This window comes from Grampus griseus (assembly GCF_964374135.1).
Source record: "Grampus griseus genome assembly, chromosome: 3".
Taxonomy (NCBI): Eukaryota; Metazoa; Chordata; class Mammalia; order Artiodactyla; family Delphinidae; genus Grampus; species Grampus griseus.
In genome coordinates, this window is record NC_139019.1 from 58,288,315 (window position 1) to 58,313,726 (window position 25,412).

At 40.0% G+C, this 25,412-nt stretch overlaps 2 protein-coding genes across 6 annotated transcripts in view; one reads left to right on the forward strand and one right to left on the reverse strand.

Annotated features, from left to right (window-relative positions):
* HEXB (hexosaminidase subunit beta) overlaps positions 1–25,412 on the forward strand; it is a 46,388-nt gene that overhangs the window by 19,757 nt on the left and 1,219 nt on the right. The window contains exons 6-14 of one of the 3 annotated variants that reach the window (XM_082651616.1): positions 14,164–14,265; positions 16,443–16,572; positions 17,957–18,137; positions 18,825–18,911; positions 20,182–20,254; positions 21,042–21,216; positions 22,107–22,197; positions 22,350–22,454; positions 22,756–22,924. In XM_082651616.1, coding sequence (XP_082507742.1) covers positions 14,164–14,265; positions 16,443–16,572; positions 17,957–18,137; positions 18,825–18,911; positions 20,182–20,254; positions 21,042–21,216; positions 22,107–22,197; positions 22,350–22,454; positions 22,756–22,813 — 1,002 coding nt within the window. In that variant the 3' untranslated portion in view covers positions 22,814–22,924. Of the gene's footprint in view, positions 1–14,163; positions 14,266–16,442; positions 16,573–17,956; positions 18,138–18,824; positions 18,912–20,181; positions 20,255–21,041; positions 21,217–22,106; positions 22,198–22,349; positions 22,455–22,755; positions 22,925–25,412 lie in introns of those variants that run through there. The other 2 variants (XM_082651617.1, XM_082651618.1) reach the window with 2 other exon arrangements.
* GFM2 (GTP dependent ribosome recycling factor mitochondrial 2) overlaps positions 22,929–25,412 on the reverse strand; it is a 46,605-nt gene continuing 44,121 nt past the window's right edge. For all 3 annotated transcript variants that reach the window (XM_082651613.1, XM_082651615.1, XM_082651614.1), the window contains 2 exons: positions 23,806–23,988; positions 22,929–23,372 (listed from right to left, as the gene is read on the reverse strand). In XM_082651613.1, coding sequence (XP_082507739.1) covers positions 23,244–23,372; positions 23,806–23,988 — 312 coding nt within the window. In that variant the 3' untranslated portion in view covers positions 22,929–23,243. The remainder of the gene's footprint in view (positions 23,373–23,805; positions 23,989–25,412) is intronic.

Consider the following 25,412-nt stretch of genomic DNA (forward strand, 5'->3'; position numbering starts at 1 on the left):
ACACTTGATCATGGTGTATGATCCTTTTAATGTGCTGTTGGATTCTGTTTGCTAGTATTTTGTTGAGGATTTTTGCATCTATGTTCATCAGTGATATTGGCCTGTAGTTTTCTTTCTTTGTGACATCCTTGTCTGATTTTGGTATCAAGGTGATGGTGGCCTCGTAGAAGGAATTTGGGAGTGTTCCTCCCTCTGCTATATTTTGGAAGAGTTTGAGAAGGATAGGTGTTAGCTCTTCTCTAAATGTTTGATAGAATTCGCCTGTGAAGCCATCTGGTCCTGGGCTTTTGCTTGTTGGAAGATTTTTAATCACAGTTTCAATTTCAGTGCTTGTGATTGGTCTGTTCATATTTTCTATTTCTTCCTGATTCAGCCTTGGCAGGTTGTGCATTTCTAAGAATTTGTCCATTTCTTCCAGATTGTCCATTTTATTGGCATAGAGTTGCTTGTAGTAATCTCTCATGATCTTTTTTATTTCTGCAGTGTTGTTACTTCTCCTTTTTCATTTCTAATTCTATTGATTTGATTCTTCTCCCTTTTTTTCCTGATGAGTCTGGCTAGTGGTTTATCTATTTTGTATATCTTCTCAAAGAACCAGCTTTTAGTTTTATTGATCTGTGCTATTGTTTCCTTCATTTCTTTTTCATTTATTTCTCATCTGATTTTTATGATTTCTTTCCTTCTGCTAGCTTTAGGGTTTTTTTGTTCTTCTTTCTCTAATTGCTTGAGGTGCAAGGTTAGGTTGTTTATTCGAGATGTTTCCTGCTTCTTAAGGTGGGCTTGTATTGCTATAAACTTCCCCATTAGAACTGCTTTTGCTGCATCCGATAGGTTTTGGGTCGTTGTGTCTCCATTGTCATTTGTTTCTAGGTATTTTTTATTTTCTCTTTGATTTCTTCAGTGATCACTTCATTATTAAGTAGTGTATTGTTTAGCCTCAATGTGTTTATATTTTTTACAGATCTTTTCCTGTAATTGATATCTAGTCTCATGGTGTTGTGGTCGGAAAAGATACTTGATACAATTTCAATTTTCTTAAATTTACCAAGGCTTGATTTGTGACCCAAGATATGATCTATCCTGGAGAATGTTCCATGAGCACTTGAGAAAAATGTGTATTCTGTTGTTTTTGGAACGAGTGTCCTATAAATACCAATTAAGTCCATCTTGTTTAACGTATCATTTAAAGCTTGTGTTTCCTTATTTATTTTCATTTTTGATGATCTGTCCATGGGTGAAAGTGGGGTGTTAAAGTCCCCTACTATGAATGTGTTACTGTTGATTTCCCCTTTTATGGCTGTTAGCATTTGCCTTATGTATTGAGGTGGTCCTATGTTGGGTGCATAAATATTTATAATTGTTATATCTTCTTCTTGGATTGATCCCTTGATCATTATGTAGTGTCCTTCTTTGTCTCTTCTAATAGTCCTTATTTTAAAGTCTATTTTGTCTGATATGAGAATTGCTACTCCAGCTTTCTTTTGGTTTCCATTTGCGTGGAATATCTTTTTCCATCCCCTTACTTTCAGTCTGTATGTGTCTCTAGGTCTGAAGTGGTTCTCTTGTAGACAGCATATATAAGGGTCTTGTTTTTGTATCCATTCAGCCAGTCTATGTCTTTTGGTTGGAGCTTTTAATCCATTTACATTTAAGGTAATTATCGATATGTACGTTCCTATTCCCATTTTCTAAATTGTTTTGGGTTCGTTATTATAGGTCTTTTCCTTCTCTTGTGTTTCTTGTCTAGAGAAGTTCCTTTAGCATTTGTTGTAAAGCTGGTTTGGTTGTACTGAACTCTCTCAGCTTTTGCTTGTCTGTAAAGGTTTTAATTTCTCCATCAAATCTGAATGAGATCCTTGCTGGGTAGAGTAGTCTTGGCTGCAGGTTTTTCTCCTTCATCACTTTCAGTATGTCCTGCCACTCCCTTCTGGCTTGTAGGGTTTCTGCTGAGAGATCAGCTGTTAACCTTATGGGGATTCCCTTGTGTTATTTGTTGTTTTTCCCTTGCTGCTTTTAATATGCTTTCTTTGTATTTAATTTTTGACAGTTTGATTAATATGTGTCTTGGCGTATTTCTCCTTGTATTTATTCTGTATGGGACTCTCTGTGCTTCCTGGACTTGATTAACTGTTTCCTTTCCCATATTAGGGAAATTTTCAACTATAATCTCTTCAAATATTTTCTCAGTCCCTTTCTTTTTCTCTTCTTCTTCTGGAACCCCTATAATTCGAATGTTGGTGTGTTTAATGTTGTCCCAGAGGTCTCTGAGACTGTCCTCAGTTCTTTTCATTCTTTTTTCTTTATTCTGCTCTGCAGTAGTTATTTCCACTATTTTATCTTCCAGGTCACTTATCTGTTCTTCTGCCTCAGTTATTCTGCTATTGATCCCATCTAGAGTATTTTTCATCTCATTTATTGTGTTGTTCATCGTTGCTTGTTTCATCTTTAGTTCTTCTAGGTCCTTGTTAACTGATTCTTGCATTTTGTCTATTCTATTTCCAAGATTTTGGATCATCTTTACTATCATTATTCTGAATTCTTTCTGAGGTAGACTGCCTATTTCCTCTTCATTTGTTAGGTCTGGTGCATTTTTATCTTGCTCCTTTATCTGCTGTGTGTTTTTCTGTCTTCTCATTTTGCTTATCTTACTGTGTTTGGGGTCTCCTTTTTGCAGGCTGCAGGTTCGTAGTTCCCGTTGTTTTTGGTGTCTGTCCCCAGTGGCTAAGGTTGGTTCAGTGAGTTGTGTAGGCTTCCTGGTGGAGAGGACTAGTGCCTGTGTTGTGGTGGATGAGGCTGGATCTTGTCTCTCTAGTGGACAGGTTCACGTCTGGTGGTGTGTTTTGGGGTGTCTGTGGCCTTATTATGATTTTAGGCAGCCTCTCTGCTAATGGGTGGGGTTGTGTTCCTGTTTTGCTATTTGTTTGGCATAGGTTGTCCAGCACTGTAGCTTGCTGGTCGTTGAGTGAAGCTGGGTGCTGGTGTTAAGATGGAGGTCTCTGGGAGATTTTCGCCATTTGATATTATGTGGAGCTGGGAGGTCTCTTGTGGACCAGTGTCCTGAAGTTGGCTCTCCTACCTCAGAGGCAGAGCCTTGACTCCTGGCTGGAGCACCAAGAGCCTTTCATCCACACGGCTCAGAATAAAAGGGAGAAAAAGTAGAGAGAATTAGTAGAAGTATGAAGAAAGAAAGAAAGAAAGGAGGGAAGGAAGGAAGGCAGGAGGGAAGGAAGGAAGGAAGAAAGAAAGAAAAGAAAGAAAGAAGCAAAGAAGGAAAGAAGGCAAGAAGGAAAGAAAGGAGGGAGGGAGGGAGGAAGGAAGGAGGGAAGGAAGGAAAATAGAAAGAAGATACAGTAAAATAAAATAAAGTATAATTAAGTTATTGAATTAAAAAATAATTATTTAGAAAAAAAGGGACGGATAGAACCTTAGGACAAATGTTGGAAGCAAAGCTATACAGACAAAATCTTACACAGAAGCATACACATACACCCTCACAAAAAGAGGTAAAGGGGAAAAAATCATAAATCTTGCACTCAGAGACCACCTCCTCAATTTGGGATGATTCGTTGTCTAAAGGAGGGAAGGAAGGAAGGAAGGTAGGAAAGAAAGAAAGAAAGAAAGAAAAGAAGGTAAAGTATAATAAAGTTATTAAAATTATAATTAATTATTAAGAAAAAAATTTTAAAAAAAAACTATGGACGGATAGAACCCTAGGACAAATGGTGCAAGCAAAACTATACAGAGATCTCACACAGAGGCATACACATACACATTCACAAAAAGAGGAAAAGGGGAAAATATCTTAGATCTTGCTCTCGAAGCCCACCTCCTCAATTTGGGATGATTCGTTGTATATTCATGTATTCCACAGATGCAGGGTACATCAAGTTGATTGTGGAGCTGTAATCTGCTGTTTCTGAGGCTGCTGGGAGAGATTTCCCTTTCTCTTCCTTGTTCTGTTTGGCCCCGCCTCTGCGTGTAGGTCGCTGGAGGGCGTCTGTTTTTTGCTCAGACAGGACGGGGTTAAAGGAGCCGCTGATTCAGAGGCTCTGGCTCACTGCGGCGGGGGGGTGGGGTGGGGGGGTGGTGGCACTGCGTGCTGGGCGGGCCTGCGGCGGCAGAGGCCAGCGTGACGTTGCACCAGCCTGAGGCCCGCTGTGCGTTCTCCCAGTGAAGTTGTCCCTGGATCCTGGGAACCTGGCAGTGGAGGGCTGCACAGGCTCCGCGGAAGAGGGGTGTGGGTAGTGACCTGTGCTCGCACACAGGCCCCTTGGTGGCAGCAGCAGCAGCCTTAGCATCTCCTGCCCGTCCCTGGGGTCCATGCTTTTAGCCGCGGCTCGCTAGTTGTGGTCTTTTCTGCTTAGAAAAGTCTTTTTAACATTTCTTGTAAAGTTGGTTTCGTGGTGCTGAACTCTTTTAGTTTTCACTTGTCTGTAGAACTCTGTCTCTCCTTCAACTTTGAATGATAGTCTTGCTGGGTAGAATATTCTTGGTTGTAAGTTTTTTACCTTTCATCACTGAATATGTCATGCCACTCCTTCTGGCCTGCACAGCTTCTCCTGAAAAGTCAGCTGACAGTCTTATGGGAGTTCCCTGGGAAGTAACTAGCTGCTTTTCTCTGGCTGCTTTTCAGATTCTCTGTCCTTAATTTTTGCCATTTTAATTGCAGTGTATTTCAGTGTGGTTGTCTTTGGGTGACCCTGTTTGAGATTCTCTGTCTTCCTGGACTGTATGTCTGGTGTTTTTTTCCAGATTAGGGAAGTTTTCAGCTATTATTTCTGAAATACATTCTCTGCCCCTGTCTCTCTTCTCCTTCTGGGACCCCTATAGTGTGTATGTTGTTATCCTTGATGTTGTCCCAGAGGTCTCTTACACTATCCTCATTTAAAAATTTTTTCTGTTCAACTTGGCCGATTTCCACTACTCTGTCTTCTAGTTTGCTGATCTGTTCCTCTCTATCTACAAATCTATTCTTGATTCCATGTAGTGTATTTTAAATTTCATTTACTGTGTTCTGTAGCTTTTTGGTTCATCTTTATTTTTCCAACTGTCTATTAAAATTCTGTGTTCATTCATTCTTAGGTGCAGCGAGCATCTTTATGATCATTACCTTGAACTCTTTTTTGGGTAGATTGCTTCTCTCTACTTCGTTTAGTTCCTTTTCTGGAGTTTTGTCTTGTTCCTTTGTTTAGAACATATTCCTCTGTATCCACATTTTGCCTAATTCTCTGTTTATTTCTGTGTATTAGGTAGGTCAGCTACATTTCTCAATATTGCAGAAGTGGCCTTATGTAGGAGATGTCCTATGGGGCCCAGCAGTGCACTCCTCTGTGGTCACCAGAGCCACCTCTAGGGGTGTCCCCTATGTGGGCTGCGTGGGCCCTTCTGTTGTGGTACAGCTGACTACTATGAGTACACTGGTAGGTAGGGCTGGCCCCTGGACCAGTTGGCTGTCAGGCCCTGCCTCCTATGGTGGCTGCTGCCCTGTGGGTGGGCAGAGCTGGGTCTTGGGGCAGCTGGCTATGGGGACCACGGTTCCTGGGACTGGTGCTGGCCTGTTGGTGGGCAAGTAAGCCCCTGGCTGATAGTCTAGAGGGAGGACTCCAAGATAGCACTTGACAGCACCACTGTCCTCGTGGTACAAGCAGCTCCCTGAAGTGGTTCTCTCCAGTGTCTTTGTTCCCAGGGGGGAGTCCCAGTTGTCTCCTGCCTCTCTGAGAGGCTAGATCAGCAAGTGGGTCTGACCCAGGCTCCTTACAAATTACTGCCTCTGACTTGGGACTCAGAGCCTGTAAGGTTTTAAATGTGTTTTGTTTTGTTTTTTAATTGGAGGATAAATGTTTTACAATGTTGTGTTAGCTTCTGCTGTGCAAGGAAGCAAATCAGCCACATGTATACCCATATCCCCTCCCTCTTGGATCTCCCTCCTGCCCTCCCCATCCCACCCATCTAGGACATCACAGAGCACCGAGCTGAGCCCTCTATGCTGTACAGCAGGTTCCCACTAGCTATGTTTTACACATGGTAGTGTATTTATGTCAAACCTAATCTCCCAATTTGTCACACCGTCCCTTTCCCCTCCCTATGTCCACATGTCTGTTCTCTATGTCTACGACTCTATTCCTGCCCTACAAATAGGTTCATTTGTACCATTTTTTCTAGATTCCATATATATGTGTTAATATATGATATTTGGTTTTCTCTTTCTGGCTTACTTCACTCTGTATCACAGACTCTAGGTCCATTCACGTCTCTACAAATGACCCAATTTCGTTACTTTTTATGGCTGAGTAATATTCCATTGTATATATGTACCACATCTTCTTTATCCATTCATCTGTTGTTGGACATTTAGGTTGTTTACATGTCCTGGGTATTGTAAATAGTGCTGCAGTGAACATTGGGGTACATGTGTCCTTTTGAATTATGGTTTTCTCAGGGTATATGCCCAGTAGTGGGATTGCTGGGTGGTATGGTAGTTCTATTTTTAGTTTTTTAAGGAACCTCCATACTGTTCTCTATAGTGGCTATATCAATTTACATTCCCACCGGTGTGCAAAAGGGTTCCCTTTTCTCCACACCCTCTCCAGCATTTGATGGTGGCCATTCTGACTGGTGTGAGGTGATACCTCATTGTAGTTTTGATTTGCATTTCTCTAATAATTAGTGATGTTGAGCATCTTTTCACGTGCCTCTTGGCCATCTGTATGTCTTCTTTGGAGAAATGTCTATTTAGGTCTTCCGCCCATTTTTTATTTTATTTTTTATTTTTTGCGGTATGCGGGCCTCTTACTGTTGTGGCCTCTCCTGTTGTGGAGCACAGGCTTCGGATGCGCAGGCTCAGCAGCCATGGCTCACGGGCCTAGCCGCTCTGTGGCATGTGGGATCTTCCCGGACCGGGGCACGAACCCGTGTCCCCTGCATCTGCAGGCGGACTCTCAATCATTGTGCCACCTGGGAAGCCCCGCCCATTTTTAAATTGGGTTGTTTTTTTGCTGTTGAGCTCCATGAGCTGTTTGTATATTTTGGAGATTAATCCTTTGTCAGTTGCTTTATTTGCAAATATTTTCTCCCATTCTGAGGGTTGTCTTTTCGGTTGTTTATGGTTTCCTTTGCTGTGCAAAAGCTTTTAAGTTTCATTAGGTACCATTTGTTTATTTTTGTTTTTACTTTCATTACTTTAGGAGGTGGGTCAAAAAAGATCTTGCTATGATTTATGTCAAAGAGTGTTTTTCCTATGTTTTCCTCTAAGAGTTTTATAGTGTCTGGTCTTACATTTAGGTCTTTAATGCATTTTGAGTTTATTTTTGTGTATGGTGTTAGGTAGCGTTCTAATTTCATTCTTTTACATGTATCTATCCAGTTTTCCCAGCACCACTTATTCAAGAGGCTGTCTTTTCTCCATCATATGTTCTTGCCTCCTTTGTCATAAATAAGGTGGCCATATGTCTGTGGGTTTATCTCTGGGCTTTCTATCTTGTTCCATTGATCTATATGTCTCATTTTGTGCCAGTACCACACTGTCTTGATTACTGTAGCTTTGTAGTATACTTTGAAATCGGGGAGCCTGATTCCTCCAGCTCCACTTTTCTTTCTCAAGATTGCTCTGGCTGTTTGGTGTCTTTTGTGTTTCCATACAAATTGTAAAATTTTGTTCTAGTTCTTTGAAGAATGCCATTGGTAGTTTGATAGGGATTGAATTGAATCTGCAGATTTCTTTGGGTAGTATAGTCATTTTCACAATATTGATTCTTCCAGTCCAAGAACATGGTATGTTTCTCTGTTTATGTCATCTTTGATTTCTTTCATCAGTGTTTTATCATTTTCTGAGTATAAGTCTTTTGCCTCCTTAGGTAGGTTTATTCCTAGGTATTTTGTTCTTTTTGTCATGATAGTAAATGGGATTGTTTCCTTAATTTCTTTTTCTGATTTTTTTGTTGTTAGTGTATAGGAATGTAAGAGATTTCTGTGCATTAATTTTGTATCCTGCAACCTTACCAAAATCATTGATTAGTTCTAGTAGTTTTCTGGTGGCATCTTTAGGATTTTCTATGTGTAGTATCATGTCATCTGCAAACAGTGAGAGTTTTACTTCTTTTCCAATTTGTATCCCTTTTATTTCTTTTTCTTCTCTGATTGCCATGGCTAGGACCTCCAAAACTACATTGAATAAGAGTGGCGAGAGTGGACATCCTTGTCTTGTTCCTGATCGTAGTGGAAATGCTTTCAGTTTTTCACCATTAAGAAAGGTGTTTGCTGTGGGTTTTGTCAAATATGGCTTTTTTTTTTTTTTTTCAAATATGGCTTTTATTATGTTGAGGTAGGTTGCCTCTATGCCCATTTTATGGAGAGTTTTTAACATAAATGGGTGTTAAATTTTGTCAAAAGCTTTTTCTGCATTTATTAAGATGATCATGTGGTTTTTATTCTTTAATTTACTAATATGGTGTATCACATGGATTGGTTTGTGTATATTGAAGAATCCTTGCATTCCTGGGATAAATCCCACTTGATCATGGTGTATACTTTTTTTTTTTTTTTTTGCTGTACGCGGGCCTCTCCCGTTGCGGAGCACAGGCTCCAGACGCGCAGGCTCAGCGGCCATGGCTCACGGGCCCAGCCGCTCCGCGGCATGTGGGATCTTCCCAGACCGGGGCACGAACCCATGTCCCCTGCATCGGCAGGCGGACTCTCAACCACTGCGCCACCAGGGAAGCCCCATGGTGTATACTTTTAATGTGTTGTTGGATTCTGTTTGCTAGTATTTTGTTGAGGATTTTTGCATCTATGTTCATCAGTGATGTTGATTGGTAATTTTTTTTTTTATATCTTTGTCTGGTTTTGGTATCAGGGTGATGGTGGCCTCGTAGAATGAATTTGGGAGTGTTCTTCCCTCTGCAGTTTTTTGAAGAGTTTGAGAAGGATAGGTGTTAGCTCTTCTGTAAATGTTTGATAGAATTCACCTGTGAATCCATCTGGTCCTGGACTTTGTTGGAAGATTTTTAATTATAGTTTCAATTTCATTACTTGTGATTGGTCTGTTTATATTTTCTAATTCTTCCTGGTTTAGTCTTTGGAAAATTGTACCTTTCCAAGAATTTGTCCATTTCTTCGTGGTTGTCCATTTTATTAGCATATAGTTGTTTGTAGTAATCTCTTATAATCCTTTGTATTTCTCTGGTGTCAGTTGTGATTTCTCCTTTTTCATTTCTAGTTTTATTGATTTGCATCCTCTCCTTTTTTTTCTTGATGAGCCTGGCTAAAGGTTTATCAATTTTGTTTTTCTTCTCAAAGAACCAACTTTTAGTTTTATTTTTCTGTGCTATTGTTTTCTTTGTTTCTATTTCACTTATTTCTATTCTGATCTTTATGATTTCTTTCCTTCTACTGACTTTGGGTTTTCTTTGTTCTTTCTCTAGTTGCTTTAGGTGTAAGTTTAGATTGTTTATTTGGGATTGTTTCTTGAGGTGAGATTGAATTGCTATAAACTGCTTTTGCTGTGTCCCATAGGTTTTTGGGTTGTCGTGTTTTCATTGTCATTTGTTTCTATGTAATTTTTAATTTCTCCTTTGATTTCTTCAGTGATCTCTTGGTTATTTAGTAGTGCACTGTTTAGCCTCCATATGTTTGTGTTTTTTACAGTTTTTTTCCTGTAATTGATTTCCAGTTTCATAGCATTGTGGTCAGAAAAGATGCTTGATATGATTTCAGTTTTCTTAAATTTCCTGAGGCTTGATTTGTGACCCAAGGTGTGATCTATCCTGGAGAATGTTCCCTGTGCACTTGAGAAGAAAGTGTATTCTGCCACTTTCAGGTGGAATGTCCTATAAATATTAATTAAATCTGTCTGGTCTATTGTGTCATTTAAACCTTGTGCTTCCTTATATATTTTGTTTGGACGATTTGTCCATTGGTGTAAGTGGGGTGTTAAAATTCACTACTCTTATTGTGTTACTGTCTCTTTCCCCTTTTATGCTTGTTAGCATTTGCCTTATGTATTGAGGTGGTCCTATGTTGGGTGCATAAATATTTATAATTGTTATGTCTTCTTCTTGGATTGATCCCTTGATCATTATGTAGTATCCTTTCTTATCTCTTGTAACAGTCTTTATTTTAAAGTCTGTTTTATCTGATAAGATTATTACTACTCCAACTGTCTTGATTTCCATTTGCATGGAATATCTTTTTTCTATCCCTTCAGTTTCAACCTGTATGTGTCCCTAGGTCTGAAGTGGGTCTCTTGTAGACAGCATATATATGGGTCTTGTTTTTGTATCCATTCAGCCAGTCTGTGTCTTTTGGTTGGAGCATTTAATCCATTTATATTCAAGGTTATTATTGATATGTATGTTCCTATTACCATTTTCTTAATTGTTTTGGGTTTGTTTTCTGGGTCTTTTTCTTCTCTCGTGTTTTTTGCCTAGAGAAGTTCCTTTAGCAATTGTTGTAAAGCTGGTTTGGTGGTGCTGAATTCTCTTAGTTTTTGCTTGTTTGTAAAGCTTTTGATTTCTCTGTCAAATTTGAATGAGATCCTTGCTGGGTAGAGTAATCTTGGCTGTAGGTTTTTGTCTTTCATCACTTTAAGTATATCCTGCCACTCCCTTCTGGCCTGCAGAGTTTCTCCTGAAAAATCAGCTGGTAACTTTGTAGGGATTCCTTTGTATGTTATATTTTCCTTTTCCCTTGCTGCTTTTAATACTTCTTCTTTGAATTTAATTTTTGTTTGTTTGATTACGTGTGTCTTGGTGTGTTTTTCCTAGGGTTTATCCTGTATGGGACTCTCTGTGCTTCCTGGACTTGGGTGATTATTTCCTTTCCCATGTTGGGAAAGTTTTCCACTATAATCTCTTAGAATATTTTCTCAGACCCTTTCTTTTTCTCTTCTTTTTCTGGGACCCCTGTAAATCGAATGTTGGTGTGTTCAGTGTTGTCCCAGAGTTCTCTGAGATTGTCTTCAGTTCTTTTCATTCCTTTTTCTTTATTCTGCTCCTTGGCAGTTATTTCCACCATTCTGTCTTCTAGTTCACTTATTCGTTCTTTTGCCTCAGTTATTTTGTTATTGATGCCTTCTAGTGTATTTTTCATTTCAGTTATTGTGTTGTTCATCTCTGTTTATTTGTTTAGTTCTTCTAGATCTTTGTTAAACATTTCTTGTAGTTTCTCAATCCATGCCTCCATTCTGTTTCCGAGATTCTGGATCATCTTTATTGACATTACTCTGAATTCTTTTTCAGGTCGGTTGCCTATTTCCTCTTCATTTATTTGGTCTTGTAGGTTTCTACCTTGCTCCTTCATCTGTGACATATTTTTTTGTCATCTCTTTTTTTTTTTTCTGGGGTGGGATTGTGTTCCTATGTTACTGGTTGTTTAGCCTGAGGTTTCCAGCACTGGAGTTTGTAGGCTATTGGGTAGAGCTGAGTCCTGGTGCCAAGGTGAGGACCTCTGAGAGACCTCACTCCAGTGAGTTATTCTCTGGGGTCTGAGGTCCTCTGTTGGTCCAGTGGTTCAGACTTGGAGCTCCTACCACAGGAGCTCAGGCACGACCCCCAGCTTGTGAACCAAGATCCTGCAAGCCATGCACGGTGGCAAAAAAAAAAAAGGAGCTGAAGAATAACAGAGTAAAAAAGAAAATAAGATTAGAAAACTAAGAGATACGTTAGAAAAAAATAAACATATAAAAATATGGGTGAAACAACAACTGGAAAGTAAAAAAGCAAAAAAAGAGGAGGGAACAAAAAGCTGGAAAAGGCCTTGGCTGTGGGAGGCAGGGTTTAGTTGGTGGGCAGGGCCTATGCTTAGGACCCACTGGGCTGAAAAGGCCCTTCGGGGGTGAAGCTTAGGTTCTATGCAGCAGGAGGGGCCCAGGGGTGCCTCTGGCCTTGAGGGCGGTGGACCAGGTCTGGGACTCCAGCAGGCTCCCTGGGCCCGAGTGGGCAGGGGAAATGCCCGCTGGGCCTCCCCTGATCCTCTGGTCCTGGGGGTTCCCCCCGCCACCATCGGCCTCCTCTTCCCCGCTCCTCCCTCCCTCCCACACCCCTAGGACCTGCGAGGCCCAAGGAGGCCCTGGAGAACAGAGGACCAGGCCCAGGAGCCCAGCAGGCTTCCCAGGGCCTGAGTGGGTGGAGGAAACGCCTTCCGCATCTCCCCTGATCCTCTGATTCCAGAGGGCCCCTTCCCGCCTCTGTCCTACACCACTAGGAACCTCGCAGCCTGGAGGGGGCCTCAGAGAGTGTGGAGGCCCTGGCCCGGGAGCCCAGCAGGCTTACCCAGACCTGATTGGGCAGGGAAACACTAGGCACGCTCCCCACTGATCCTCCAAGCCCCTGAGGGTCCCTCCAGGTGTGGGAACCCCTGCCCTCTCCCATCCACCCCTCAGGGGTGCCTGTCCTGTCCGGCCTCCACTTCTCCTCCCCCCTCACTCCCCCACATGTCCTACCCGGTTGCTGGGGGGTTCCTCCCATCTCCTTGGGTATCGAGGTCCCCCACCAACATCTGCCAGGTGCCCTAGTTGTGGGGAGATGCGAACTCCTCGTCCTCCCACACTGGAGGAGGAATCTACATATGCTTTTTAAGAGCACAATCTGTTTCCTAAGCCTGCCAGCTCATCCATATGCAAGCCCTGCTGTCCTTCAAAGCCAGATGTTTTGGGGGGCTCGTTTTCCTGGTGTTGGACCCCAGGCTACAGAGCCTGATGTGGGCTCAGATTCCTCACTCCTTGGGGAGAACCTCTGCAACTGTGATATCCTCCCATTTGTGGGTCACGTAGTCTGGGGTGTGGGTCTCTCCTTGTGGTTTCTTCTTTATACTGTTAGTTGTGGAAAAATCTTTTCTGCTAGTTTTCAGGTGGTCATTCTCATCAATAATTGCTCTGTTAATAGTTGTAATTTTGGTGTGTCTGTGGCAGGAGGTGAGCAGGAGGGTCTTCCTGCTCTGCCATCTTGGCCACATCATAAGGAGAAGGGAGGCTATAAGTTTTGATTCTCTGATAGGGCAAATCTCTCCCCTTATCATTTTTCATCTTCTTCACATAGTCTTTTATATTTTATATGCATATTGTTTATTCCTCCAGAGTGTACATAAAATCAATGTCAATTTCCCCCCAAATTTGAGAATTTTAATTAGAACTGTACTGTGTTTGTACTGAATTTCTTTCATCTGTAAGGAAGGGTTGGCACTCACATCTCAGAATTGTGGGAATTATAAGTCCCATTTTTCCTCTGCTGCATTCCCAAACACAGTAGTAGTGGTAGCCAAGAGCTATTTTCCATTCTTGGCTAACCCCTAAATACTTACTGGAAATTTAGAAGCTTGATTCCTTCCCATAGGGCAAAGTTATTATAGCTTATTGTTTAGAATAAATAAGAATTCTGTATAGGCTTTTTGAAAAGCAACATGCCATGTAAAGAAGATAAGGAATTTATATTTCTTCACATCAACACATATTTCTTCACCCTTGTTGAAAAAATTTTAAAAGGAAACAGACACATTGGAAATAATCCTGGATGCAGATAAGTAAATTGGATTGTATAATATATCTGTGGTAATTTTTTTTTCCTTCTCTCCCCACTGGGTTTGTTCTCTTTATCTGTGAATCTGCTTCCATTTTTGTTATTCACTAGTTGTATTTTTTAGATTCCACATATAAGTGATATCATACATATCTTTCTGTCTGACTTACTTTATTTAGCATAATCCCCTCCAAGTCCATCCATCTTGTTGCAGACAGCAGACAGCAAAATTTTTTTTTATTGCTGAATAGTATTCCATTGTATATATATACACCACATCTTTGTCCATTCATCTGTTGATGGATACGAAGCTTGCTTCCACATCTTGGCAATTGTAAATAATGCTGCTACGAATGTTGGGGTGCATGTATCTTTTCAAATTAGTGTTTTTTTCAGGTATGTATACCCAGGAGTGAGTGGGGATTGCTGGGTCATATGGTAGCTTTATTTTTAGTTTTTTGAGAAATCTCCAAACTGTTTTCCACAGTGGCTACACCAATTTATATTCCCACTAACAGTGTACAAGGGTTCCCTTTTCTCCACACCCTCACCAACATCTGTTGTGTTCTTTTTGATGATAGCCATTCTGACAGCGTGAGCTGATAATCTCATTGTGGTTTTAAGGTATATACATTTTTAACATGTTTGCTTGCAGGATGCCATGGCTTTTAATAAGTTTAATGTTCTCCACTGGCACATAGTAGATGACCCGTCTTTCCCTTATCAGAGCATCACTTTTCCTGGATTAAGCCAAAAAGTGAGTTATTCATGTTATTGTTGTTGGTATACAAAAAAAAAATTTGGGTATAGTTTCATTAGAAGTTTGCAGCTTAAATGTTTCTTCTTATGGATAGAATTGAAGTATAAAAGTTAGATATTTGGGGGACTTCCCTGGCGGTCCAGTGGTTAAGACTCCATGCTTCCACTGCAGGGGGTGTGGGTTAGATCCCTGGTCAGTGAGGCCAAAAAAAAAAAAAAGAGAAGATATTTGTGGTTTTAAATGTTTTTAATAGGCTTCTGCTGAGCATTTTAGATCCACAAAACTGTTGTGGTTTTGTAATTGTTATGTTATCGTAAATGTAAACAATCTCTAGGGGCTATACAAATAAAAATTTAAAAACCTTAATGAATGTAGCAGACCTGAAGCATTCGTGATTAACATAAGGTTAAGTAATTATATTTACCAAGTAGTCCAACTGTATATTTGTTTCAAACAGAATTGTTTTGAATTCTATAAATGACAACTTCTTTTCTCTCTGAAAAACTATATGAAACAGGGAATCTTACAGATAACGGCTCCTTCTTGGAAAATAATGGTGGTCTTAGGAGTGTTCAGATTCACTGTATTACAGACCAGGGAAGCTGGGAGTGAGCCTCGATACCATCTAGTTGAATCCCCCTCTAGTACAAGGCCAGTCACTGACAGCCAAGAGAAGCTGTATGTCTCATCCAAAGTTGTAGTTAGGAAGAGGCAGAGCCAAGACCCTAAATTTTGTCCTCTGGCCACAATTCCAGAACTTTCTCCAAGGCTTTGATGTAGTTTAGGTTGAAATCCTAGCAGCACTCCTGTTGTTGTTTGCTTTTAATATGGAAAACTTCAAACATATACAGAAGTAGAATTTAATGAATTCCCATTTCCTTATCAGTTAGCCTCAGTAATCAAGTAATGGCCAGTCTTGTATCACCTATACCCCCTCCATTATTTTGAAGGTAATCCCAGACATCGTATCTTATTGGTTAAAAAGGCCTGTTTAAAAAGTTATAGTTCGTTATCACCGCTAAGAAAATAGCAATAATCCAGATAGCCAGTCATCATTCGTGTTTCCCCAAGTGCCTTTTTCAAGAAAAATTTATTTGCATTTGGATGCAAATAAGGTCCATACATTGTGGTCAGTTAATATGTCTGTTCTCTTTTTTTTTTGCGGTGCGCGGGCCTCTCACTGCCGTGGCCTCTCCCGTTGCGGAGCACAGGCTCCGGACGTGCAGGCTCAGCGTCCACGGCTCACGGGCTTAGCCGCTCTGTGGCATGTGGGATCCTCCCGGACCGGGGCACGAACCTGCGTCCCCTGCATCGGCAGGCGGACTCTCAACCACTGCGCCACCAGGGAAGCCCTGTCTGTTCTCTTTTATATATAGCTGCCCATCCCTGCCCATCTCTTTTTTTTTCTTATAATTTATTATTTTCATTGAGGAAACTAAGCTCAGTTTATCCTATAGTTTCCCACAGTCTGGGTTTTGCTGGTTGCATTCCCAGTGTCAATATCTTCTTCTGTCTCCTGTATTTACTGTAAACTGGTAGTTAGATCTAGTCTTGATTCAGTACAAATTTGATGTTGAGGGTGGGGGTAGGGCAAGACTACTTTTTAGAAGTTGAGCATTTATTTATATTTATATATTTATACCTTGAGAAATGTGCCATGGTAACACCTTTAATGGACCTTTATGTTTAGTTACCACCAATATTGAGTTCTAATTTTTCAAGGACCTATAGTAGGACCAAGGGTAATCTTTAAAAACAAAAAACAGGTCACTTATCAGAGCATCTCGGGGAATTTACTTTGAAAGACAACAGCTATGCTTTGTAATAATGTGTGAATTTTGATTCTAAAACTGACAAGGGCAGTGTATTCAGAATTTTCACTGCAAACATTTCTGTTTTGTCATACAGTTACATGAGGTTGAAACAGCCTGACGGTAGACATTGCTGAAACGAGGTGCTGGTAGAGAGAGACAGTCCTATCAGTAAATCTGGAATTAACCCAAAGTGTGCTGAGAGCTTATTAAGATACAGTAAACAAATAATTTAAATGAGTCATCCAACATCACATAAGACTATTTTATACTTTGTAATAATTGAATAATCTGCCAGCAGATACTGAAGTACAAACAGAGCTGTAAACAGTTCATACATTTTAAGAAATATGGCTTTTACAGGGAAGCTATTCTTCGTCTCATGTTTATACTCCAAACGATGTCCGTATGGTGATTGAATATGCCCGATTACGAGGGATTCGGATCTTGCCAGAATTTGATAGCCCTGGACATACGCAGTCTTGGGGAGAAGGTAAGGAGCGTGTTTTATGAGTTGCAGAAAATGAACATTTGAGGTCCTGCATCTCATGACTTGGTGTTTGCTCATTTTGTTCTTGTGATTTGCACAAAGGTTGTGTAAACTATTGATAGTTGTAATTCAGTAACTATTATGTGTCTGTTGTGAGCAAGTCACTATCTAGGCATTGCCTAAAGTGTAAACACAAGGGATAAAGGAAAACAAGAAATGATTATAACAAGTAGAATGCATAAGTGAATTAAACATTACATGAATGAAGTAACACTTAAAATGCTTTTGAGAGATCAAAGAATATATTCATGTTTCTGGTAGAGGGAATAACAGGAAAGGCAATTTAGCTGGAGTACAGTGCAGCAGAGAGTAGTTGTACTGTCGGGTGCTTAAGAACTGGCTCTGGAGCTAGATTGCCTGGATTTGAATCCTGCTTCTGGCGTTTATAAACTGAGTGACCTTGGGCAAGTCAGAACATCTCATCCTCAGTTTTCCCATCTCTAAAATGGGAGTATTAGCAGTAGCTATCATGTAATTTTTTTTTTTGAAGATTACAGAATGAATGTAAAGCACATAGCACCACACCTAGCATTTATAATTGTGCAATAAGTTTATTAGAATAGACATGGAGTACAGTGGGAAATGAGTCTGAAAAAGTAGTGTAGAGGGCTTGGGTGAGGAATGTGGGATTCATCAGGACACATGGAAGCCAGTGAAAGTTACAGAGTAGAAGAGTGACATGATGGGAGCCACACTAAAGGGAATCCTATGTGAAAGTGACAGATTTGGAAGGGGGAGGAGATTGAAGGTCCTAGACCAGAATGGTGATAGCAGGGATGGAAAATAATATACAGAACTGAGAGACATTCTGGAAATACAACCCATAGAACTTGGGTAACTGACTGACTCCAGGAGGAGAGGGACAAGAGACTTATTAGGAGGATGGTGACTCGCTTACCAGAATGTGAAAATCAGGAGAAGCTACAGAAGGAGCTTGGGGAAGACTATTTGGTTTTTGTTAGATTATATTTGAAGTGAAGCTAGGATATCTAATTGTGTCCAGCAGGGACTTTGAAATATGGTTTGAAGCTCGAGACAAAAGGATTGGGGCAAGGTTTAGATTTGGGAGTCGTTAATATTTGAGATAATATTTGAAATGGGTAAAATCTCAGAGGCTGATGGAAAGGGAAACAGAAGAGGTGTACAGGGATAGTATTCAGGAAACAGTTCTTATTTGGAAGAAATTATAATAACTCTTAGTAAACACATTTATCTTTTTCTGTATAAAATCTCTTTTGGCTTCAACAAAATAATATAATCATGTGCAAAGCCGTGTCTTTGTGACTGAAATACTTCTTTAGAAAAGATTCTCTGTGTTTCCTTCCAGGCCAGAAAGACCTCCTGACTCCATGTTATAATGGAAAAGATCCATCTGGGGCTTTTGGACCTATAAACCCTATTTGGAATACAACTTACAGCTTCCTGTCTAAATTTTTCAAAGAAATTAGTACCGTGTTTCCGGATGAATTCATTCATTTGGGAGGAGATGAAGTAGATTTTGATTGTTGGTATGAAAATTCATTAAAACCCACCTATTTCTAAAAACTTGTACCTGAAGTAGGTGTAGAGGTCTCCACATGAAAAGGGAAGATTTGGGGTAACATCTCTGTACGGTTTTAACTTGGCAACACAACTCGTGAGATGGTGGATTTCTGCAGAATGTCCATATGGGTGGTATGACAACGTAAAAGCTTTTAGGAAGGAGAATTAAGATGCAGAAGGAAATGGGAATTAAAAAAAAAGACTAAAGAGTGAACAAGAATAGCTTTAGTGAAAGAGGGTAATGATTAAGTGGGAGAGATTTTTCAAGTAAAAGTCCTCTTTGCAAATAGCCTCAGATGGAGGAGAGAGGCGGGAGGTTAGGGAAAACCATTTTTCTAGGAAATCGGCTTCTAGAAAAAAATTATTTGCACTGGAAAGCTAAGATAACTTATAATTTTTAGGTTTATTTTACTCTACAAAATTTAATAGTTTTACATGTGTATAAGATGTTAGGGATATATGCTGCTTTAAAAAGATTGGGCAGGGACTTCCCTGGCAGTCCAGGGGTTAAGACTCTGCGCTTCCAGTGAAAGGTGCGTGGGTTCAATCCCTGGTCGGGGAACTAAGATTCCATGTGCCATGCAGCCAAAAAAAAAAGAAAAAGATTGGGCATATTGAACTTTTAATGAAATTTTGATCACTTTTTGTTTAAGGGCATCCAATCCAGAAATCCAGGATTTCATGAGGGACAAAGGCTTTGGCAGAAATTTTAAGAAACTAGAATCTTTCTATATGCAAGCGTAAGTTACTTTAAAGCCTACTTCTGTTTTTATTTCATCAATGCCTTTTGTAAAAGCTTAAGCTGTTATTTAGTACTACTTTATTTTTCATTTTCTCTCCACTCCTTGCCAAAGTATAGACGTTATATTCTTTGTTACACAAAATATAGATGAAAAATCATAAAGGAGGGAGCAATAGCAACTATTTTCTTTAAATCAATAACATGGTGACTCTGATCCTTTTGCAGTAACTGTTGAAACACAGGAGAACAGTCATCTGTTCTAAGAACTCAGCTCAGAGCCCTGGCTGCCCTGCAAAGTCTTCGTCACCATCCATCCCCTGGAATTCAGTCCCTTTTGTCAACGCCGGAGCATTTCTTTTACTTTATATCTGTGCTGTCTCGTGTGGTAGCCACAGCCACATGTGGCTGTTTGTATTTAAATTAGAATTGAAGAAAATTAAAAATTCAGTTCCTCAGTCACATTAGCCACATTTCAGGTGTTCAACAGCTAGATGAGGCTAGTGGCTACCATGCTGGAAAGTGCCTGTATAGAACATTTCCATCACTGCATCAAGCTTTAGCAGACAGTGCTGCTCTATGCTAGGGAGCAGTAAACTTGTTCTCTGAAGGGCCAGACAGTAAATATGAGAGATTTCGTCGGGCACATGTGGTTGCATACTTTTTTTTTTTGTGCATACTCTTATTTTTTTAAACAATGCTTTACAAGTGTAAAAACCATTCTCAGCTCAAGAGCCATACAAAAATAGGCTGCAGGTTATAGCTTGCCAACTCCTGCACTGAGCAAGCCCAGATTCTAGCCTTTTTCTGTTCAGCTTTTTGTGTGATACAGGCTAATTTTTTTATCCTGCAGAGCACCTGCCATTGTCTGAACATCAGGAAATATTTGTGAGTTGATTGTCAACACTGTTGGAAGTTATTTAGGTGATGTCACAGGCTAGTTTCTTTTATTCTAAGATACCCATGAAATTACAAAGGTTGCTGTTTATACACTTCCCTAGGAGTTGTCCCATCTTCCTTTCTTTGGGGTGTGCTTAGCTCATTCATTCTGCAATTGACTGTTGAACCCCTCTGCTGTGTCAGGTTCTGAGCCACGTGCTAGAAAGAAGGAACCACATGGGTCGCCACCCAGCTTTAGCTAGTTCTGCTGTAAAGCTGTGCTATACTGAGAGGTACCTCTCAGTGTTGGGAGTTCTTGGGATAAAAATGTGCATTCTTTACACATATTGGTAAGCTTGTGATCTGAAATAACTAATTTTTTTCAATGGTAGGGTTTTGGATATGATTTCAGCCATAAACAAGAGCTCCATAGTCTGGCAAGAAGTTTTTGATGATGCAAGCAAGGTGAGAAGTATTAAGACTGCATTTGGTTTTGATAATATGAGAGACTTAATACTTCCTTGGATAGAAGGAACCCTAATGAAGCTTCCCTGTAATGCTGGGGAAACGAGTTTACCTTTCCATTTGAGCTGTAACACTGAGACCAATGATAATGGTATTGATCTGATTTCTTCCATTTACTTCATTCTTCAGCGCCGCCAACTCCTCGTCTCCCCCATCTCCCCTCCTCCCCCGCCATCTCATTTTTAATCACAAATTGAAGTACTCTGAAGACCGTCCCTCTATTCAGAAGGGCAGAACAAACAGATAAATAAGTCTTTACTGCTGTTAAGAGAGTTTTAAGTAAAACTGTCAATGTACACTTTTTATTTTAAATGGCATTTCTCTCTGACATACTCAGAATTCTTTATTTTCCTTTGGGGGCAACTGAGAATTTGCAAGTCCAGATACTAGTATTATCTTTCCAGAAGGGTTGGTGGCATCCTCAGAGTTCCAAAGTAAGTACAATAGTGTGGTAGAAATGGGATGAAAACCTTTAATTCATTGCACCTATATGGTATCACATGTAGACAAAGGTTAAATATCCAACCTTAAGGTTGATGAAACTTCTAAGTCCCTACAACAAATAGCATTTGCTATTAATTCTAAGGAGAAAGGGGAAAAAAGAAAATGCTACTTTTTTCAAGGATCTTAAAAGTTATTTTCTTCGCTACAATGCCTTGGACTTTTAATTTCATCTACTGTAGTTGCGAGACCTAATAATATATATTGTGATTTGTGACTTTAATAGCTCACGCCAGGCACAGTAATTCAAGTGTGGAAAGTGGAGGACTATACTCAGGAACAAAGTAAAGTTACAGAAGCTGGCTTCCCTGTGATCCTTTCTGCTCCTTGGTACTTAGACTGGATCAGTTATGGACAAGACTGGAAAAAATACTATGCCGTGGACCCTCTTAGTTTTGAGGGTAAGTGAAGCAACCATCGTTACTTGATTTGTTAGGTTTTTTTCCCTACCCTCCCTCCAGGGAATCCTTACCTAGGTAGCATCTACCAACTATCCTCCCTTTTATGTTTGACCCTTGATTTTGTTTGTGTGTACTTAAACAGATCAACTATAATATGAAAGAAACCACATTCTTCCCTAAATAAAAGAACTTCAAAGTAGATTCCCTTAGATTTTGCTCTCCATTTTCACTGATAAGACTTGTTATCACTATGCATTTAAAGATGCCTGACTGCATTAACCTTGTATCTCCTACTCTGAGCTGCCTCTCCAATGCGAGACACCTAAGCAGGGATCCCGTCCTGTTCAGTGGCTTCCAGGTTCTGAGGAGGAGGCATCCTTGGGGGTGGGCATGTCTGAGTGGTGGGGCTTCAGACTCTCAAACCCCCTTCATTAAAAACAGTTCTACTTTGTCCATTTTTGTACACCAGACTTTAATATAAAATTTCCTTTGAGGAATAGTATTTTGCTGTTTAAAAGAGTTTCAAAACTCTAGGTCTATTAGGAATTGACATAACTGTTTCTCTAAAAATCTCTAAAAAGCATTTTCTGAGAATCAAAAAGTCATAATTACTATAGATAGTCTCTTTAATAATAAAATGGTATCTTTACTACCAGACTGCCTAACTACTACATTAGTTAACATATGCTAACAAATACTGTGTGAACCATGGGGTCAGCCGTGGCAATAAAGTTGGCCACCCTTTTTTGTGCCACAGCCATGAACATCTCCCAAGGTCCTGATTAACAGGAGAGAAATGCTGCCCTAAGATAACAATAGAAATCAGCATTGCCTCTGTATATAGGCCTCAAGTTGCAACTACCTAACTTACATCAATGATTTTAATCTAGGGTCTCAGGAACAGAAAAAACTTGTCATTGGTGGAGAAGCTTGTCTATGGGGAGAGTATGTGGATGCAACTAACCTTACTCCAAGATTATGGTATGGAATTTAAGTGATAACATTTGAATTAAGGTGCCTGAGTTTTCCTTCTGTATCCAAGTTGGAAACCACTAGGAACTTCCCCAAGCATGTGGTTTGCTTATTTAAGAAAATAGAAAAGTACATTGGGGCACATGTGGTTTAAATTTTAGGCCTCGAGCAAGTGCTGTTGGCGAGAGACTCTGGAGTCACAAAGACGTCAGAGGCCTAGAGGATGCCTACAGGAGACTAACAGTTCACCGCTGCAGAATGCTCAGGTAAGACAGGTTTATTTTTCAAAAATGTATGTCACCTAAGAGGCTGTGATTTAATTAGGAGGAATTGGGAACTATTTCCAGTACCTATAAGGAGAAGATATGCTTGGACTTTAAACTGTTTTATAGATATATTAAATTTTGCTGTAACTTAGAACTCCATTATGAATCTCTTTTTTCAATAATTAGTGGTATGGTTTAGTGATTCTGATTTGAGCTGTTAAGTTCCTTGAAAGTTCCTTAAGATGGAGATGAGTTATATCAATCTAAAACATCTTTTGTTTGTACTTTACCTGTCGTACAGACGAGGAATAGCTGCAGAACCTGTCTTTACTGGATATTGTGACGAGGACAGAATGTAAAAATGAACTGAAACAAAAGAAAAATAGGGGAAAATGCCCACAGTCATCTGTACCACGATCAGCTTGATTTTAAAAATCATGTTTTTGAATAAAATCTTTTTATTGATTGAACCTCCATCTTATTTATACGTTATACATAGAAGACTGACATCTTTCCTGTGAGCGCAGCTTAAAATCAGCCAACCAAAAACCTCATGATATCTATCACTCAGTATATTCCAAAAGACTGAATCTTGACTACCGACAGTAATAACTTCCTAGATACACAATACAATTCAGGTGCATTAACCTTCAACATCAAAGCACGTTTCTCATTCTATAAAATAGAATGGGCAGCACCAAGTGCCACTGTCTGTTTCAAGTTCTACCTTTTCAGTTGTTCTTACAGAAAATGAAGTAGGTAGGTACTCCTGAGTTTGTCTCCAAGGACTTAGGACGAGCCACTTCTCTGGCTGAGCAGTGTACTTTGGTCTTGAGGATTCATGGCTTGATAATTAGACAGCTCTAAGGCAAAGGTAGCTGAGCCTGATGTTAACGTTCGAAGCACAGTTGAATAACCCTAATTAAAATAATTTTAAGTCAGTTATCTCTGCAAAGTTAAGCCTCAAGTCTCTTCCTGCAGAACCTTTGACCATTATCAGGAAAAATTTGGTAAGTATCGTGGATGACAGAAAACCAGTAGTGTGGGTATGCTTCAGAAGTATTCCTTGGTCCCAAATGGTAAAAAAGGCTCTGCTGGCACTCAGGTGCCTGTCCTAGCAGGAGAGGCTGGTGGGGAGGAGAATGAAACTTGCCTCAAAGCCGGCAACAGAAGTAAGATAAGTGCTTGGGATGGAAAAATGGTCATTTAGGCTGGTGACACATTTTGGTACAGCACACCTCAACCTCTGTAGAGGAGTGGAAAGGGATACCCCCCCCCCATGCTGCCATAATCCCCTGGATTTCTCCAGCAATTTACGTAAAGTATGTACATTTAGTCACAAAGTACCTACCATAATTTCTGCTAAGGGAACAAATCCAATAACAACTTTGTTGTCCTGACGAGTCTGGATTTCCTGAATGTTCCCTCTTCTTCGTGCTAGATCTGCTAGGACAGGACTGAGGTAATCTCTAGTCACTGTAACCTCAAGATTCATCAGGGGCTCCAAAATTTGCTTATCAGCTTTCTTCAGAGCCTAAAGAAATGAAAGAATATTAACTCCTCTTCCTTAAACTGCAGAGCAAATTTCTGTTATGAAGGGAAGACTCATAAAAATTTAAATACTGTTCATAATCTTAGCCTAGAGCCTCTAGCAAAGAGACATAAGCCTGCTTTAACACTCTATAAGAAGTCCAAAATTTCAATATTTGCTTGTACATGCATGACAGTAGCATGTCCGAGACCTCTTGTATGGTGTGTTGCAAGGGAATGCTTGGCAAAATCTCATTATGTAGAGTACCTGTGAACATGTGCCCAGAGACAGAGGGAAACAAAATGGTTTTCCCCCTTCAAAGACATTTCTTCATATTTAAACCTCTTCTTTTATTTTTGATACCTATAGTTATAGTCCATGCTACAAGTCAGGGCAAGCAGGAGGGAAATAAAGGAGAGAGCTAAAAACACAGTAAGTTAGTAGAAACACATTCTCTTCTATTTGAAACAGACTGAAATCTAAAATTCTGAACAGATAACAAAGGCCAAGAAGAATAAGCACATGGAAAGGAAAGAGCACGGAAACTATAAAAAGCTAAAACAGCATAGGGCAAATAGGAAGTGGACGAAAGCGGAGGTATAAAGAAAGACTTACTGGGGTCCTAGTCAGACGCTGTCTTTAGAGCATCATTCCATCAGGCCAATTGCTAAACGGATTTTGGAGGGCGTTTGCGAGCACCATAACTACTGATGGGTTTGATTTTAAAAGCTAACTCACTTACTTCTCCAGCCTGCCAGAGTTAAAAAATAACAATTTCCTATAAATTCTAAGCCTTTGTTTGGTTGTCAGGTGGGATGAGCAGTGTACTTTGGTCTTTATTACAACTTCCTCAGTTGTAATAAACTTAAGACTTAGCAGCGGAAACCAGATAGAAGAGCCAGGGCTCTGGAATGTACCCCTCACCTTTATTTGGCTATGGCTGATCATCTCTCTGCTCACCTGCCACCACTCACTTACGACCAGGCAGTATCTTCGCCTATATTGTTAAGTAATGCTCTTCTGTCCCCGATACCTCACCACCTCCTCCCTCCCCCCCACCCCTGCCTCCTACTTTCACGATCATGAAAAATGGCCAGCAGTATATTCTCTTTATCACAGAAATTTCAAAAAACATAGCACACATATAGAGTAAAAACATAATCTCAGTTCTTCACAGCAGATTAAGCCTTTAAAATCACTATCAACCGAAACAACTCAACTATAGAAAAAGTAATAGTCCTTGAATGAAAACATTACTAAAAAATAATGACAGTCAACAGCAAACAACTAAATATATCCTCTGTATTTTTGCAATTCTTACCAAAAGCTTTGTGCCACTTCACGCAACGTCTTTTAGAACAACATAATGGAGTGGGAAAAGGTTAAAAATTAAAGAGAAAAAAATGCTACAACTAAGGAAAGGACTG